The 18395-nt window shown below is 50.9% G+C and overlaps 1 protein-coding gene across 22 annotated transcripts in view; it reads right to left on the reverse strand.

Annotated features, from left to right (window-relative positions):
- The window catches only part of CAMTA1 (calmodulin binding transcription activator 1), an 813322-nt gene that overhangs the window by 526844 nt on the left and 268083 nt on the right, over positions 1-18395 (reverse strand). For 19 of the 22 annotated variants that reach the window (XM_074334131.1, XM_074334135.1, XM_074334133.1 and 16 more), the window contains one exon: positions 7425-7492. The exons of the other annotated variants lie outside the window; for them this stretch is intronic. In XM_074334131.1, the coding sequence (XP_074190232.1) occupies positions 7425-7492 (68 nt within the window). The remainder of the gene's footprint in view (positions 1-7424; positions 7493-18395) is intronic. 22 annotated transcript variants of the gene reach the window in all.

Here is an 18395-nt window from a genome sequence, read left to right on the forward strand (position 1 = left end):
AGGAAAACAGCAGAGGGCAGGGTGGGAGAACTAAATCCTCACTGAGCATATAAGGATGTCAAAAGATAACATCTAAAATTGACAAATCAAGAAATAGCAGAAGAAACATACTGCGAAATCTGGAGGTAAATATCAGAACTGAAAGTGGTCACCTCCTGGGAAATCGGATTGAGCTGTAGGGCAGAGTACTGCTGTTTTCTCTTATAAATGTTTTATAACCATTTGACTTATTAAACTATGTGCATGTATATTTTTGATATAAATTAAAATAATAAAAGAAAGTGGAGGCAGGAGCTGGAAGCTGGCAGCTGTCTACTCCAGGGAGAGATCAGAGACACACACATCCATTCCCCTCCCTCGGTTTCCTCCTGGAAGGAGTCCCTGGATTTTCACTCCTGGCTCTAAGAGGCAAGGAGGGATGGGATGAAAGCTGGCACAGCTGGCGGTGCCACTTTAACAAGCCGCTGAGAACAGCTGAGCATACACGGACCCGTGTATGCGACAAACACCCCCTGCCCACCTGCAAAAAGGACAGCCACCCAAAGACAGCCCGGGTCTGCTCCTGGGTGCAGGGACGCAGGGTCCTGGGCAGCAGGCGCCCTCGCCACACCCCCTTTCCCGGCTCGGCGGGAACTCGGTGAGGTGGCCTCCACCATCTCTTCCTGCTTTGCCTTCTTGCGTTCTGTGATTCCGGATAATGACCGGCATCTGGGACAGACCCGCTTCTGTACGGAGGCGAGGGATTTCCCCACCACCGGTAAGATACCAGATGCTTTATCAGGATTCAGGTCACAATTAATTCCCCACCTCGTCAGTTGGGAAACTACAGGACCCCCGAGGCAGATGCCTTGGGGTGGGGAGGGCTGGGCTGGGGCTCCCTGTGAGTCCTGAGCCAGCAGATGCCAGGCCTGAACTGCCCTCACACTACATTTGCTCTTTGGTTATGATGATAGTTGGGATTTGGTCAAGAATTTGCTCAATACATTAGGCAAACACTGAAATGGATATAACATGACACATCGTTATGTTAATTTGATAGCAGGTCCCCAATTCAGCATAATGCAAAGGTCACCACATTGAAATGATTGCTGACCTAGTTTATTTTTCCTTCTGCGCTTCCAGAGAACAGAGTCCCTGAAATGATCTGGGTGTTAGGCTGCCCTTCCTGACTGTCCCCCGATGGCATCCCCAGCACGCACGCGCACACACCACCGAGCCCCAACCCCCAACTCTGCACAACCGGACACAGCAAGAGCTAAAGAAGCAGCTCTGGGAATCTCTTTGCTAATTCTTATAAAACATACATAATATAAAATGTTAACCATTTTTTAAGGCTGCTGTGCAGGAGCATTAGACACAGTCACACTGTTGTATCACCGTCTCCAGAACTGCTTCGTCTTCCCCAGCTGAAACCCGTCCCCGTTAAATATTAACTCCCACGTCCCCAACCCCGAGGTCCCCTGGAAACCTGCATTCCGCTCTCTGTCTCGATGGATTTGACCTTTCTCGGTACCTCATACAAGTGGAGTCGCACAGTATTGTCCTCAGAGTTCATCCACGTTGAGCAGGTGTCAGAACGTCATTCCTTTCTAGTCCTGGGAACTTGTTAATGATCCAAATGGGACCCCTCAAGACTTCTGCGATTCTATTCTGGTCGCTCGAGCAGCCTCCACGGAGGCAATAGGGGCTTCCTTAGAAAAGTCCTGTGACTGTCCCACAGAGCAGAGGACCCGGAGGTGGCCAACAGGGCACCCCCATGTACCACTTACAGAGGGGCTGGCAAAAGCAGCACCAACTGCTCAGAGGCCAGCCTGGGGCCTCATCAGGTTGACTGCTGGGTGGGGCCCTCTGCCCACTCACTGGCACCTCTGCCCGTTCTCCCTACTGCTCAGGGCAGGTGTCACCTGCTGCTCGGCCATGAGTCCGCACCCCGCCCTGCACCCCCATCAGAGCCCCTGCTCCTCTGTTCAGAGACGAAGAGACAGCAGAACCCAAAGGCGGGGGGCTCACCCTCTCCCTGGGGAGGCGGGACTTACTTATGGCAGCTGTGTAGTCAAATGACGACCACAAAGCGAGCGGGAGGCTCGCTGCGAGTCGGGGTGTTTGGGGCGGGGGCCAGGAGAAGGGACACCCAAGGGACGGGTAAAGTGGGCTGGACACGGGCATTCAGGGGACATCAATGGCCAAGTGCAGGCAAAAGTGGGGGACACAGGAGGTGTGCTAGGAGCAGGTACGATGCGGTGAGGAGTCAAAGAGAAGCACTGAGGAAGGCAGGTTCCAGCAGAACCGTGACCTTGAACACAACGCTTGAGTCTGGACTTTATCTCCCAGGAAGTCTCCAAGATTTTCAAGTGGAACAATGAAGTAAGAAGAGGAGCAGTTTAGGAAAAGAGCTGGGGGAGTGGGGGAGTCCAGCCCAGAGAGGGAATCTCAGTGGGAGCTGTTTCAATGACCCAAACCAGATGGGGGGGGGGGGGACACACAGGAAAGGAAGGAAGTGAATTACCGGCTGCAGAACCGCTGGCAGAACCGCTGACTAATTCCCCTCAGGGCACAAAAGGAAGGAGGGTCAAGAAGGAGAACAGCGTGTGAGCTTTGGTGTCTTTAAAATAAGGTGGTGGTTCGGAGTGGGAGCGAGGCCTTCCTTCCCTTCCTCCTTCCCCAGCAGGAGGAAAGGTGATGCGTTTGAGATGAGACTCTGACACGGACATGCCCAGGAGGGAGAGTCAGGCTTGGGGAATGGTCCACAGACAGTGACCTCACACAGCCTGCACTTCCTGGAGCCCTGGGTAAGAAAGAGCAGAGGACCTAAGACTTGGGGTCCGTCCACCCACCCCGGGGGTGCGAAAAGGTGTGGATGGAGGGATGGGGTCCAGAGAGCCAGGAGAGGGAAGGCGGGGTCTCCTACAGTGTCACTGAATCTTCTGGAAGCTCAGGTCTCACTTTTCTTTCTATCTAGACCCCCTCCCTCTGCTCAGCTGTTTTACTGTTTATTGACCAAGAAGCATTTAGTGTTCATTATAGGAAAATTCCATTATTAGACCTTTAGTGCTTCAGAGTTAAGGTGCTAGCTATATAAATCTAATTAATTAATTAGATAATTAATAGCATTTTCCAGCCTCCTTCTACCTGGTATACATAGGATTCCCGGGAAGGAAGGGCATTCAGTCCCGTCATGAGTTTTGCGTGTCCCTGGCTTCTAGGGAGGGTTGCACATTTCCCAGGGGAGGAGACATAAATTATTGGGGTTGCTAAATTTTGCAGGCCCTGCCTGTGCTCTGCGCGGCGCGGCTCTCTGCCTGCATCAGGCGGCTAAAGCCAGCTCAGGACGCACGCAGCACAGGAACCCACCTGAGCGACACGCCTGAGTCCTGCTCACCTACAAAGGGAGGCTCTGTCTGGGCCTGGTCCCGAGTGGTTCACAAGTCACGGAGATGGGGGGAGGAACAGAGGGCCACCTTCAGTCCCCACCCGCCACGTAGCAGGGAGGTGTAGCCTGAAAGCTGAGGTGGGGGGTTTGGCAGGGAGATCATCCGGGCTCCACATTCCAGTCCTGCCACTGGCTGTGCAATCCCGCACCCTCTCTGTGCCTCACAGCCTGGAGGAGCCACAGGAAGGGCTGGAAAACACATGCCCGGCCCATGAACTGCTCCAGAGCACAGGACTGGCTCAACCAGCGGATCCTGGCCGGCAGGACACACAAGACAGAAATAGAGTAAACCAGGCCTCTCCCTTCACCACGCTCAGACATGCTATCTACCTCGCTATCCTTCCTTTCACAATATTAACTGAGCGTCTACCATGCTTCCAGCACCGTGGTCGGCGCTGGGACACCCCATGCACAAGCCAGACCAGAAGTCCCTCCTCGTGGCACTTTCACCTTTGGGGAGAGGAGGTCAGCTCGCGAGCAAACGAATTAAATAAATTAAACAAATATGTCACGTGTCAGATGGTGAGGAGTGCGCTAAAGAAACACAGAACAAGAAGAGAGGAAACGGGGGTCTGGCTGGATGGGAGGGCTGCGATTCTAAATTGTGTGCAGGGAAGACCTCACGGAGAAAGTGACCCCTGAATCAGGCCAGAAGGAGGAGCGGGAAGAACATTCTAGACAGAGGGAAGAAGCTCTTAATTCCAAGACTCTGAATTCACCCTGTGGGGTGGGGAGTGTGGAGTTCCCTAGAGTCTCCAAATGGGATCACCAGAGTGCTGAGCACACAGCAAGTGCCAAATAAAGACATCCTGAAGGGTGATTTTTCAAACTGCCATTTCCAGAAGGTCCCAGTTGCTGATGATACAATACGGGCTGTTGGAACACTCAGCGTTCAGCCCTGTGTCAGTGCCACTGCCGCCCCTGAGGCCCCCACCCCGGGAGTCTCCGTGTAGACATCTCATTATGAAACAGGTGAGCGGGGCTCCCGGGACCGTCTCTGTAATTAGGGCAGAATCTGAGCAAGGGCTATATTTATACCCCCAGCCGTCAGCACACATGGAGACAAGCAGTGGGTCCCTGGTGGCTCCTATACCAACATCTATATGTGAACTGATTACAACAATTAATTTAATAGGGATCCCTCCACACAAACAATGTATCATTTTATTAGGAAACTCTATAAATGTCAGCGGTGCAATTCATTTTTATTAATTTTCTAAAATGAAATTAGCAGTGGCGGCCACGGCAGCAAGCAGGAAGTGGTGCTGCCTTCTCTTTCAGTCGAGTATCCGTGCCGCTAATCCCTGCGTACAGGGAGGCCGGTTTGCCTGAACTCAGCAGTTAACGGCTCCGATTAATTTCAATAGGAGAGAGGAAGGGGGAGATCCAGACTTGACTCCACAACTAATTTGGGAAGGTCCTTGAACAATCGCAGCAACTTTTCCTCCTCCTGGGACAAGAAGCGTTCAAGTGTAAACACGGAGTGGATATTATAACACTAACAGGAAACGTCCGTCTTCACCTTGCACTTTAGGAAAGAAGTCTGTCTTTGCAAAGCCTGCAGAAGTTCTGGCAGCTGCCTCCTGAGGCCAGAGGCTCCAGCAGGCCCGGGGACTGTCCCTCGCTGACGAGAGGAATGGTGACATCCCCGTGCATCGACACAGACCCTCACAGTATGCAAAGCAAGATGGCAAATATCATCTTATTCAATCCTTAACGACCCAATGACAGCAGGGTCAACATCAGCTCTATTTCATAGGTGACCAAGAAAAGGTGGAGCTTTTAAAGGGGATAAAGTGACTTCTTAAGGCCACAAAGCTACTGAGTGACAGGCCATGACTCTAAACCAGATCTGTTAATATCTGAAACACAGTCCCTCTGCTCCTCCACGTGCGCCCCTGAGCGTCAGGATGGGAATAGTCCCTTGGCTCTATTTATACCCTGAAAAGCCAAGTGAGTCAGGCAGGCCCGTGAGTGACATTCCCTTCTCAACTGAAACCCAACTTTTGGAGGCTGAAACACGAGGCAGAACCCCTGTCTTGAAATGCTAGCCTGTTCTGCCGTCAACAGTGGCTGAAGCCGGGCACGCGTCTGCAGAGCTGAAATCAAATGTCTGGCCTGGGCATGGTCCAGAGATCTCACTCTTTCCTTCCACTTAGATTCAAGGCGTGTTTTGCCGAGACGCGAAGCGCGCATAGAGAGGTCGGAGGCTGCTCAAGACGAGAGCCCCTGTTGGGAGTCGGGAAATGGTGCAGAGGCAGAAATCAGACCAACCTCCTTCTCCCCAAAGAAACTAGGGCAGCGGTTCTCACAGTGAGGTCCCAGACTGGCCACATCCCATCACATGGGAACTTGTTAGAAATGACAGATGCCCAGGCCCCACACCAGACCTATGGAATAGAAACTCTGTGAGGGTGGGGGGAGCCGTGCATAGTGTAACAAGCTCTCCAGCTGACTCTGGTGCCCACTCAAATTTGGGAATAACTGCCTGGAAGAAGGTGCCCCAGAAGAAAGCAGAGCTGGACATGCCAGGCTTTCCACGGTTCGGGGTACAGCAGTGCTCACCAAATAGCAGACAGTGTCCCCATTCACTCCCCACTCCATCCCCCCCACCATCTAGGCAAGAATGTCCTTCCTGGCCCCATTCTTACTGGGCTGGGCCACAGGAATTGCTTTGGCTAATGGATTTGTGGGCAGGCGAGATATATGATGCCACACCCAGCAGGGGTTTTCGTTGTGCCTGCATGGATTGCCTGGGGCTTTTAAGCCTCTGCCATCCTCCATCAGAACCAGATGTCCCAGACAATGGGGGCTTCCACTCTAGGTCCCAGAACAAAAAGACACGTTGAGTGGTCCTGAACCCAACCCAAAGCCATAGCCGACCCACAGACCTGTGAGCAAGACATAAAAGTCACTGAGTTTGGAGATTGCTTCTTACGTAGCATTATCACAGCGAAAGCTGACTGATACAAACCACTTGATTTTACAGCAAAGGCAATCACACCCTCAGCAGGCTGAGGACTTGAGGACATCTTGCAGAGGGATTCAGGCAGAAAGGTAACAGACTCAGAACCAACCTCTACCCCACCTGGAAGATGCAAATCTCAGGACCGATCTCCCTTTCCTCAGGATCTTCTGACCAAAGTGAAATAGGCTGAGCATTCAGCCTCTGAAATCCAACCCACAGGCCAGTCGTCCTGTAAGCCACACTCTTCAAACTCATCAACACCTGGCCCTGTCACCACCAACAGAAAAGTTGTGGCGATTGGGAGAGAGTGGCCTCATATTTCTGAAGCTCTAGAATGTAACATACGAAAGACAAAAACTGAGAGCTGGGGAGAAAGAAGAGGCTGCATTTAAGGTAAACCCTAAATCCCAACTGCACTATTCTTCACAAAAGACTGTCACTTGCTCAGGCAGAACACAAGTCAGCTATATCTCCACCAAGTCCCTCTATTGCCAAGTGGCGAGAGAAGTTCAGTGCTTGTGGCAGTTGGTAGGTTCAAGGCCACTGTAGAATAAACTGCAAACTTAGCCATTGCTTCTGATCTGGGAGCGCTTCTTACCACAATCAAGAATAACTTGACTTTCAGTCTATAAAACGCATTGAGATGAAAGTGGACAGTTCAGGTAGTTTCCCTTTTAAAAAGCAGGTTTCTAGAGAGCACGGGAGGCAGGAGGGCACTTTCCCAAAATCAGCTTCCCCTGAGTTCCTACCCATCCAGGCATCAGAGCACCCGGCGGAAGGATTGCGCGTGAAATGATCAGGTTAAAAGTTCCGACCTGCGTGACAGCAGCTGCGCTGTTTTTAAGTCACCTCATTGCATTCACTACCACAGTCCTAGGGCAGTTAATGAGACCTCGGTGTCACGAGTTATCAAACACAACATGGCATTTTCAGCTTGCCCGGGAATTGACTGCCGGGTCAGGTACTCAATGAAAATCAATCCATTTACTGTACATATTTGAAAAACTGCAAGATCTGGGACATTACCTTGTCTTAGGGGATGTGGTTAGCCATTCTTCGTGTTTCTCAAATGTTATTAAATAAGCTGCAATTTCCTGAAACAGAAGAATAAAAAGATAATAACAACAATTAGCTCACGTTGGATCCTGAGAGGTAAGAAAGATTTTGTTGTTCCCCAGCTGTTGTCCTCCTTTGCGAGGCTAGAACCCCATCTCTGCCGGAAAAATACTCGACGTAGACTGTGTTTCTATTTTGATTTTTTTTTTTTAGCCCTTTCCAGTCAACCTGCCATACCATAATAATCAAAGTATTGGGTTTCAAAAGATGAGTTGGTGGCAAGGACAAAGATATTTCTCTGTGGGAGGAAAACATCAGACACCATTTCAGATTCCAAATGTCATTAATTTGAAGGAGGGAAAAACACATGCCAACAACAGGTCTCCACTCATGCAAGGTCATAATTGGAAAGTTTAGTCTGTCTTCTTCTGAAGCTGAACTAATCTTTCATCATTGTCACAAGAGACGTTGCATTCCCTCAGCTTGATTCCCAACCCCCTGAGCCAAATCACACAAAGATTAAAAAGAAACGATAAAGAAGGCATATTCCAGAGAGAGAGAGAGAGAGAGAAAGTTAACCTTTTCCACCACTGATGACTGAATCTATTGAGCGGCGCTTCAGAAAGAAGAGCCACGTCAGCAGAGTTTAAGGCAAAGATGGAGAAAACGTGGGCACCTGAAGGTAAATTAAATATTTATAAACACAACAACATCACTGCAGATAGAATTACTGATTTATTAATAATTTCCATAAAAAGCCAGTGGGTGACATCAACATAAGTCATTGCTCCAGCTCTGAGGCATGATATGGCCCATTACTTCCAGCTCCAAACGGATCTGCTAACGTGAAATTGGCAGGGATTGTAAGTTAAATTAAGGTTGCACTAGTACACATCTCCCTTGATCTTGGTGATGATACAGCACGGAGCTGCTGCCCTTGACTATCGGAAAACTGCAGAGAAGAGGCCTCGGCCTGAACTTCTCTGCAGCCAGCGTTCCTGGAGCGCTCCTTGGGATGGAGCAGCCCCTCTGCCCAGAGGCTCACCGCCTTCTTTTGCAGTTAGACTGCACTGGGCTTGGACATAATAGAGTTCAGACCTGTGGCCAGAGACCCTAAACTTGGCCTTGAGGAAAAAGAAGAGACTATCACCAAAACCAGGTAAGTAGAGCATGTTAGAAAACACCAGCCATGCTGTAGGCCCAGGTGGCGATCCGCGTCTCACATAACCATGGAAACCAGCCACTGCCACAAGGTAGCCAGTGACCGGTCCCCCGGAGCCCACGCCACCTCAGTCCGGAACCTGGACCTTTCACCAAGCACCTGGGAAGCAGAGACCTCTGGCAAACATGGAGTTGCCCATGTTTGGTGCAATCAGTGATTGACCAGCACGTGGTTCTCCCTCATCCCAGAGCCCTTTTGTATCCTATGTCCTCTCCTTAAAAAACACTTCCCTAAGGTCTCACGAGAAAAGGATGTCAGCTGCTTTGGCCAGCCCTCCTAACTATTCATGACAGGACTGGATGCCCATCCTGTGTGCTCCCCTGGCACCCGGAACCTTCCTCCAGCATGTAGGATTTATCACTGTGCGTCCCAATTGCTTGTTTACCTAGATAGCATCCCCCGCGGGACCATGAGCGCCTCAAGGGCAAGAAGTATGTCATCACTGATGTATTCCAGAACCTAAGAGTGTCCTGAGAAATGCTTGGTAGGTGGATGGATGGGTGGGGGGGAGGGGAAGAATGGGCCTTACAGAAACAAATGTGCATATCCACACACATAAATGTGTGTCTGTGTGCGTGTTCTGAGTGTGCTGTGTGTTTGGATATACGTTCATTACTGAAAATAGTGGAAGCAAGAGCTTAAAAGCAGCAAAACACAGCAGTTCCCAGATAAACCTCTAACCAGAGATTTAACTAACTCTGAGTCGCTGTAGGAAGGTGACATAGTGTCACGGGTGAGAACACGTGCTTCTTTGGAAGCAAACAGACCTGCTTTGGCTGCTGGCTGGCCACTTATTACCCACCAGATCTTGAGCACATGGCTTAACCTGCCCAGACCTCAGTTTCCTATGAAACTGAGATAATACCACCGCCCGGGGCAGTTATAACGAGCAACAATTCTTATGACACTCAATACTAGAGCAATGCCCACAGCAACACCTGCCATTATTGTCACCACAAGGGCTACCCAGTGTGAGCTGCCTGTCCAGGCACCAAAGGCTCAGCAGAAGCTGCCAGCGCTGCTGGACTTGCCTTCACGATCCCCCCGACACCCCTGCACCCTCCTTTGCCCGCCATGAATGGTAACTTCACAATGACTGTTCAGAGCTAGTGGAGTCAATGCTTCCATTTATCTACTGGTGCCCGCTGGGCTTCACAAAACACTGAGAGCAGACAGCCGCTGGAGTCAGTAAATGGATAAACTGAGCCCCTTATGTGTATCAGCCCATATACCTGAATTATCGGAGGCTTGGGACCCAGAGAAATAGTCTGAGCCACCTGGAACCCTGAGACTTATGGCCCAGGATCATGCTGAGACTAAGTGGCCCCTCCTGGCCCAGAAGGATGGGGACGCAGTGTGTCCCAGCCACCTCTAGATTTGCCACAGTGTTCCAAAGACCCAGACACCCAGAGAAGACCGTCATCAACATCCGTCAGCCAACCCTCGCCCCAACCTGGTACGGCCCCCGCCATTGCCACTGTGCTTCAATTAGAAAAGCTCCCCCAACCACTTACCGCATTCAATATTTACTCTACAAATATTTATTGAGCAACTACTATGTGCGAGTCAGTGAACAAGACCACTATGAAGCCTGCCTGGAAAGAGCTCAGGGTCGAGTAGGGGATAGAGACGCGTCATTGTAATAGTTCAAGGTAAGCGCTCTGGCAGGGTCAGCTGAGTGGGCACCTCTGCAGCCAGCTCTAGGGTCACCACAGGTCTACTGAGGCCCCCGGAGGTCACGCTGATTTATGAACAGCCTTTGAGCACCAGGCTCTCCCTCCTCCACCCCCAAAGTAACCATGGCCCCCCCAAACAGAGCCCCTTGGTGGACCACCCCTCCCACTTAACAGCAGCCTTTCTGAGCCAAGGAAACAAAATGCCCAGACTCAGGCTCCGCACAGTTGGCTAGACCCCCGAGCTGAGCTGCCGCCTGGCTCCCCACTGGACGGGGCACGTCTGAGTCGCCGTGCTTTCCAGTCCACCCAGCCCATTGCCCATCTCTGGGTCTTGGCCCACCTCGTCCTCAGGCGTGCAGGCGGTGGGCCGGACCCTGCCTTCCCAGAGCTTAGGAACTGGTTGGTGAGATAGATGCGCACAAGCCAAAGAACCACACGGAACATGAAGATGCCGAATAGTGTGGAACAAAGTAAGAACCATCAGAATTGAGAGTCAGGAGAGTCCGCTGGGCTAGGGAAGGGGGGTGACCCTGGGGGAAGAGGGGCTTCGCCATCCATGTCATTGTTACCGTCACAATGGCTAACAGTGGGAGAGTGATGTCTCGGGCCACGTACTCCTCTAGGACCCTAAGGAAGACAACCTCGCTTAATCTTCATAATAAAGTGTGACGTAGAAACCATGCCCATTTTACAGGTGGGGAAACTGAGGCACAGAGCTGTTAAGTGGTTTGTCCATGGTCACATGACTAGTCTCTGTAGAACCAGAACCTAAACCCATGCAGAATGGTTCCTAATTTCTCAGACAGCCATGATGTGTTCAGATAGAGAAAAGAAAAACCTGCAAGTGGACAGTCATGCCGTCCCCAACACAGGCTAACAGCCTCCTGCCCCCCACGGACCCAGAGTCATTTCACTGTCCCACCTCTCTTCAGGGACCAGAAGGAGACAGACTGAGCATCCATGAGTGGGATTCTGTCCTACCAGCACGATCAACCTCATTTCCACCCAAAAACCCTTATTTGCTTCACCTACTTCAGTGATAGGAAAAATCCCTGATATCCATGAAACCTGCTGCTTAGAATGTCTTACAAGGCAGACAAAAACGACAGAGAGGCGCTCTAGCTGAAGAGGGGAAGAGGTTTGAAAAGAAGGATCTTCAGCCCAACTCTCCGGCTTTCCCCAAAGCTCCACCAAAGCAGGCAGATGGAAACACAGGTCTGGTCAGTCTCCTTTCTACAGAGCAGGAAACTGAGGCACAGAGAACAGAAGGGACTTGCCCACGGTCAACACATTTGTAGCTGAGCCAAACCAGGACCCACGGCTCCTAACTCGCATGCACGATCTTCCCCACTTATTCGATGCCTCTCAAACTCAAGTCTGGCCCAGGAAATTCACAGGAGGCTCAAACAAGAAGAGAGTGTGCCCCAAAGAAGTGAAAACAGGGACTCACACAAAAACGTGTACACAAACGTTCACAGCAGCATTATGCGCAAAAGCCGAAAGGTGGAAGCAGCCCACGTGTCCATCAACAAATGGACAGATAAACAAACCGTGGTGGATTCTTGTAACAGGATGTTATTCAGCCATAAGAAGGAATCAAGTTCTCACACATGCTACGTGGATGAACCTTGAAAACATCACGCTGAGTGAAAGACGCCAGACACAGAAGAGCACACACTGCGTGATTCCGTTTGCACGGAACGGCCAGAGCAGGCAAGCCCATAGAGACAGGTAAACTCAGTGTCGCCAGGGGCTGGAGGCAGCGGAGGATGGGCAGTGACGGCTGATAAGAACAGGGTTTCCTTTTGGGCGGATGAAAATGTCTAAAAGTAGGTAGGGGTGAAGGTTACCCGACATTGTAAATTCATGAAATGCCCCTAACGGTAAGTGTCACGTTATGTGTATTTTACCACAACAATAGAGTGTAGACATGAAGCGAGGTGTGGCCCCGGATGAAGCGCCAGCCCTCCCGGCCTCCAAAGGGGACCCTGACCCGCAGGCCTCGTCCAGCTCCCTGCCTCCCTGGCCTCTCCCTCTTCCTGGATCCTAAATCCTGCATCAGTGCTGGAAAGAATGACTCGACTGTCAAGATGAAGGAATTCACTGCAGGCTCCAAAGCAAAGACTGTCCAGCTTGCAGATTTTAAATGTTTAGTTTGTCCTCTGGATGTTCAAACAGAAAAACTGCCGCCAAGCTATGATGTCTGTGTGGCAAGGGAACAAACCAGGGGCGTCCCACAGGCCCCTTGTAGCTACTCGGCATCAGATTGGGTCCCACAGACCAGGGAGGTGGTGGCCCCTCCCTGAGGCCCTGATCAAGCCCCAGGGTGAAGGGCAGCAAGGGCAGGACTGGGGGGCACCGCAGCTCTGTGCCTGGCATCGGTGCCTCTCCACCATCCACAGGCATCCAAAGACCGCTCACTACCCAACTGCCAGGTGGGGCTGGGCCTGCCTGCCCCCAGGCTGATGGGCTCTGATGGAGGCCTGCAAAGCCCATCTGGGGTGAGCCAGCTGTGGGCAGGCGGGGCTCAGGGGTCACCCGTGGGGGCCGCTCCGGGGGCTGGTGGGTAAGAACGATTGCTGTGCCCACCTGGCTCCTCCTGCCCTTTCCCACCTCAGCCCCCGTGCACTGATTCTGCCTACATGACCTGCCCGGCCCTGTTCATAACCCGTCTACTCCAGGGAGTCTTCCTGCTGTCTCACTCCACAGTGAACTCCAGCTTCTGGAACCTTCTCGGCAGTGGGTGCACCACTCCTGGGCTCCTAGCACACAGTGCTGTCTGCTGCAAGCATTTATGTGCATTTAGTGGCTCACCCTCCCCAGTTTTGCAGAGTCCGGGGCGGGTCTGAGTCTCCGTTCCTACGTCACTTAGAGCCGCAATCGGTTCCTGTAGCTAAAGCTGACAAATGGCAGAGGAGGTAAAGGAAAGAACGCAGTTCTCCTCTAAAGGACGCAAACAGATACAGTCTGTCTGCACCAACTCCTGCGGCCAGTTGGGGACCTGTGGGGGTAGATAGATAAAGCTGCAGTTGCCATTAAGGCTTGATGCCTGATGTGAAGGGACAGAGATGTCCTGCTAATCAGGACACACTCAGATGGCAGCCCCCGGTCGGCCAGCAGCACCAGGGCAGCGCTGCCCAGTGGAAATGTAACGTGAGCCACAAATGCAAGCCACGGGCGCGATTGTGACATTGCTAGAAGCTACATTTAAAAAAAAAAAAAAATGTAAGCAGAAGAAATTAATATTGATTATATATCTTACTTGTCTACATATTTTCTGTTTTAAACCAATGTATTCGAAATACGATTTCACTAATTAAACAAAAAATGAGTCACGAGCTATTTCACATTCTTTTCTGTGCCACCTTTTCAGACTCTGATGTATTTTCCACTGACGGCCCATTGCAGTTCAGGGCAGCCGTGTTTCAAGTGCGTGACAACCACATGTGGCAGCCACATGGCCAGCATGGCTCTACAATATAAATACCACAGGAGCCTGCAGAAAACAACGCGCCGTCTGCAGCCAAGCCCTCTGCGCCCACAGGGCTAACAGTGAGCCCAGGCGTGACGAAGGGGCTGCTGCAGCAAACGCTGCCTCTGAAGCAGGGCTCCCTGTCCCATGGGTCCATCTGGGGCGGGGGGTGGGGGGGCATGTTCTGCCTCTGGTGTGTGGGAGGCTGCATGTGTCAGGGAGAGGAGGTGGGAGTCTCAGAGCGGCTGAATTCCCCTCCATCTCCCAGCCCAAGCTTGCGGTCACGTCCAGCCACCCGCAGCAGACACCCTACACAATGGTCCAGCCCCGACGTGGTCCCCGACGCAGCCCCCGGAAAAGGGCAGAAGCCCCTTTCCTTCAATCGTCTTCAGGCAGCTGTCCTGGCACTGCCCACCCCCACTCTGCCTTCAGAACATGGGCACAATGCCAGGCAGAGAGAAGGGTCAGTCCTAAGGGGACATTAGTCCTCACTGGGACAAATTAAACCAAACAGCAAACTATAAGAGAGGGGTTTTGTTTTGTATTCTTCTGAGTCTAAGTAATAAAAATAACTGTGATCTATATATCTCATATTTTGCACACACACACAAAAACGGATCTTTCAGCCAAGGGATACTTTTTTAAGTTTGTTTTTTATGAGAGTCCTGCAGGAGGGTTTTCTCTGTGAGGGACCAAAGCTGAGGGGGTGGGGGTGCAGGACTCGCCTAGCAGCTGGCCCCAGCACCAGCTGGAGCCACAAATGCAATTAGATTACTCCCAAACGATAAGTGAAAATATCTTGTTTCCGATGCTCTTGATTTTAAGACTCATACTGAATACCCTCTGGGTATTTCAAAGGTGCCAGGTTTGTGTTATGTACTTTATTAGGAATGTGTGAATGTCATGTTAATGACTTCTAACCAACATGTTTACCATGGAAGCAAACTTTCTCAAAACGCACCACTCACTGCACTTTACAAAAAATAGTGGGTCTTGATTTCCATCAATAAGTAGCCATTCCAAAATGCTTCCAGGGTCCCGGGGACATCTCTCTCCTGCTCTCTCTCCAGGGTGCCCCATGCATAAGGCTGGTGGGTCTTCTCTTTCAAGATAAACATTCCAACCCTGGGTCCAACAGTGCAATGCCCCGTCTCCAGATCCCTGTCCCCATCCACTGCTGTCCTTCCCGAGGGCCCAGCCAGCCAAGCCAACACCCTCTACTGGACGTCTGGGTCCCCATTCACCAGTCAAAACCAACCCCCAAATCATGCTTTCAAAATGACCAGCTCTTGCTAAAACAACTAGCATGTAGTACAGTGGTTTCCACCTTTTCATGCATATGTGATACACTGCGTGACTCTGACCACGTATGAGGGTGGTGGTGACTAAGCGCTCAGCCATCCAGGGATGTCTGGTCTGGACAACTTCATGGTAAGGAGCAGTCAAGATACACTCCTAACAGCCTCGACTTGTGAAATGAAGCCTGGCCCAGTCGGTTGTCCATTATGGAGACGTGGTAAAGCATTATCATGACCATCAAAGTGCCAATCAGAGCAGAAGCGGTGAGCCACCATCAAAACGTTCAGAGGGAGATTCGGGGAAGAAGCCAGCCAGCCAGTCTTTCATTCATTTCATTATCCACTCATTGGTTCAATCATTCGATGAATTATTGAGCACCTACTATATGCCTCGCACTATGTGGGGCCCTAATGATACAAAGACATGTGAGTAATGGTCCTGGAAGATACAGCTGGGAAGACAGACAGGATCCAGGCCTATCGCGGCAACTGCGAAACAGACGATGAGTGCTAAGTTAGCAGCACGAACAATGTGCTCACGCTGGGAAGACAAGCGCAGGCTGCGCCCAGGAGCTAACATTTCAACTGGGTCTTGAAGAATGAGTAGGAGGTTGCCAAGCTGACAAATGGCACAGGCATTAGGGAAAGGAAATGGCATATGCAGAAGCTGGGAAGTGGGAAAAGCAAAAGTGTTTGGTGAGCTTTGAGTTACAGGAAGTCTGCAGTGCAAGGGGACGACAGAACCCACAGCTGGACAGGGTAGGGAGGCTCCCAACTGTGCAGGAATCCAAATGCCGGGGGAATGGAGTTTTATCCGCAAGGGCCACGGGGGTCGTGGAATGCTTTTCAGCATGGGGGAGACACACAAAGAGCTTGCTGTAGGAACGTGGCTTTGACGGTGTCCTGGCAGAGAGGAGACCGCTGGTCGGGGACTATGATTACAGCTCAGGAAAGAGAGTATGAGACCTGAACTGCGACAATGGATACGGGAAAGGTGGGACAAAGTTTAGTTGTTTTCAAAAGTGGAATGAATGGGGTTTGCAGCACAATTGCCTGGTGAAATGAATGGGGTTTGCAAAACAATTGGCTGGAGCACAGCGGGAGCAGATGAGGACATCTCCAAAGGAAAGGACGCCCCCAGGCTGAGTCTACCAAAAGATGTACACACAGCCCTTGTTCCCATTTGGTTTGTTTGTCAGTATTTCAAGACTGGGAGACAGACATTTCCAGAGTCTCCTGGAAAATAAGCAGGTCTGGCAACTCTGGCCCCCATCCCCGCAGAGAACCCACTGGGTGAAGCTGACGGAGCAGCTGCTCCCTCGGACGGGCAGGAGCTGTCAGGTGGCGACCTCCCCACCTGGCTGGCTGTCTTCATCCATAATACCTGCTTGCACCTAGTAGGCACGAGAAGTGGGGCTCTTCCTCTGACGTCTCCAGATTGGAAATGGGGTGGATTATTAAACCATTACTGATACAGGGGATCCAGAAATAAATACATTGAGAGCAACAGAGCTTAGAAGAGAGATGTGAAGCTGAACATTCGCTGTCCCTAATCCAATGACAGTTGCTGATGAAGCTGGTCTCCAGGTTGCCCAACTTGTCTTCAATATTGTGCCAGATGCCAAGTTATTATATTTTAGCTCCAATGCCACCCCTCTCTGTCCTGCTTTGCGACACTGAAGCCGGGCCCTGTCACCATCTCTCCTGTGCAGCTTGGCAGAATGTTAAGTTTTGTCACTAGAGAGCAATGACGTGACCCTGCAGGATGGTGGTGACAGGCAGACTCCTCCCCTCTGCTTTCTGTCCTCCATTGTCACCATCATCGTTGTTACGGGAACCCAGTGGCCAAGCAGAGGAGCCCCAGCTGCGCCTTCGGACACGTCCCCTCCCCTGTTGGCCGGCCCAGCTCAGGGCCACTGTCAGCAGCGAGAGCCAGGTCTGCAGACCCACCCGTGCTGTGCCCTGTGGCAGCCTGCCAGGCACGGTGGCCTGTGCTCTGATGGCCGAATTTCAGCCTGCGGGGGGGGGGGGGCCTCGGGGTGGGGGCCTCTTCTACTCTTCAGTTTATCGACTCGCTACTCTTTCTCGGCCTAGAGGTAGTAGCTGCTCTTAGAATTTTCTTTTATCCCTATTAATAGTCCACCGCCTTTGCTAGTCAACAATTCATATTACATTTTCTCTGTTCACATAACCAGTATGGTTTCTGTGTCCTGACTGGACCATGGCTGATAAAAGAATCGTCCCCAGTCCTGAGGATACTTACAACCTTACTGCAGTGTCATCCTAGAAAACATACTAAAAAGTACAGGGAGGATGAATGAAAAGATATGAAGGCAAAGAAGCGTGAATGCTGGGAAATATGCAAATTACGCCAGTGAGGACAGGGCAGCAAGTCTCCTCCGTGCCGGCCACAGAGCAGCCCAAGAAGCGGCACAACATGTGTCCTACACTTCAATTTGTGAGAAGATCTCACCTGCCTATTTGGGAACATAAAAAGCATTTCTCGTAGAGTAGAAAAAAGTTCCTCCATCTCCCTCTGGCTGCAGGATGGGGGGCATTTCCTCCCCCAAGATGGGGTGACACAGCCGGATCACATGATGTGATGAATGTCGAGTCTTGGCACACAGGACATCACTGGGGTTTTTCATCAGCTCCACTGAGGTATAATTTACATACAGTAAGATGCAACTCATTTTAAACATACAGTTCAATGACTGTTAACAATGAGATATGTATCTATCACCACACTCGAGATATGAAACATTCCCAGCACCATGAAGTTTCTTCCTTCCCCGTTTCCATCAGCCAACCTCATCCCTCCAGCCTCGAGCAACCCCTGATCTGCTTCCTGTCATTGTAGATTAGTTTTGCCTGTTCTAGAATTTTATACACAATGGCACCTCACTTTTCGAATGTAATCAGTTCCAGAAGACGGCTCAGTTCTGAAACGTTCGAAAACCGAGGCACCGTTTCCCCATAGAAAGTAATGCAAAATGGATTAATCCGTTCCAGACCTTTAAAATCAACCCCTAAAACTGCAAATTTAGCATGAATTTTACTATCTAATGATACCATAGATCTATAAAGTTTACGGTGTTCATAAACCAAAATGTTCGTTAATGGAGACGTTCAAAAAACCGAGGTACCACTGTAAATGAAATCATACAGTATGTATTCTTTTTGGGTCTGGCTTCTATCACTCAAGATAATGTTTTTGAGATTGACCCATCATGTTGTGTGTATAAGTAGTAGTCCATTCTTTTTTACTGCAGT

This window comes from Rhinolophus sinicus, linkage group LG06, assembly GCF_036562045.2.
Source record: "Rhinolophus sinicus isolate RSC01 linkage group LG06, ASM3656204v1, whole genome shotgun sequence".
NCBI classification, from domain to species: domain Eukaryota; kingdom Metazoa; phylum Chordata; class Mammalia; order Chiroptera; family Rhinolophidae; genus Rhinolophus; species Rhinolophus sinicus.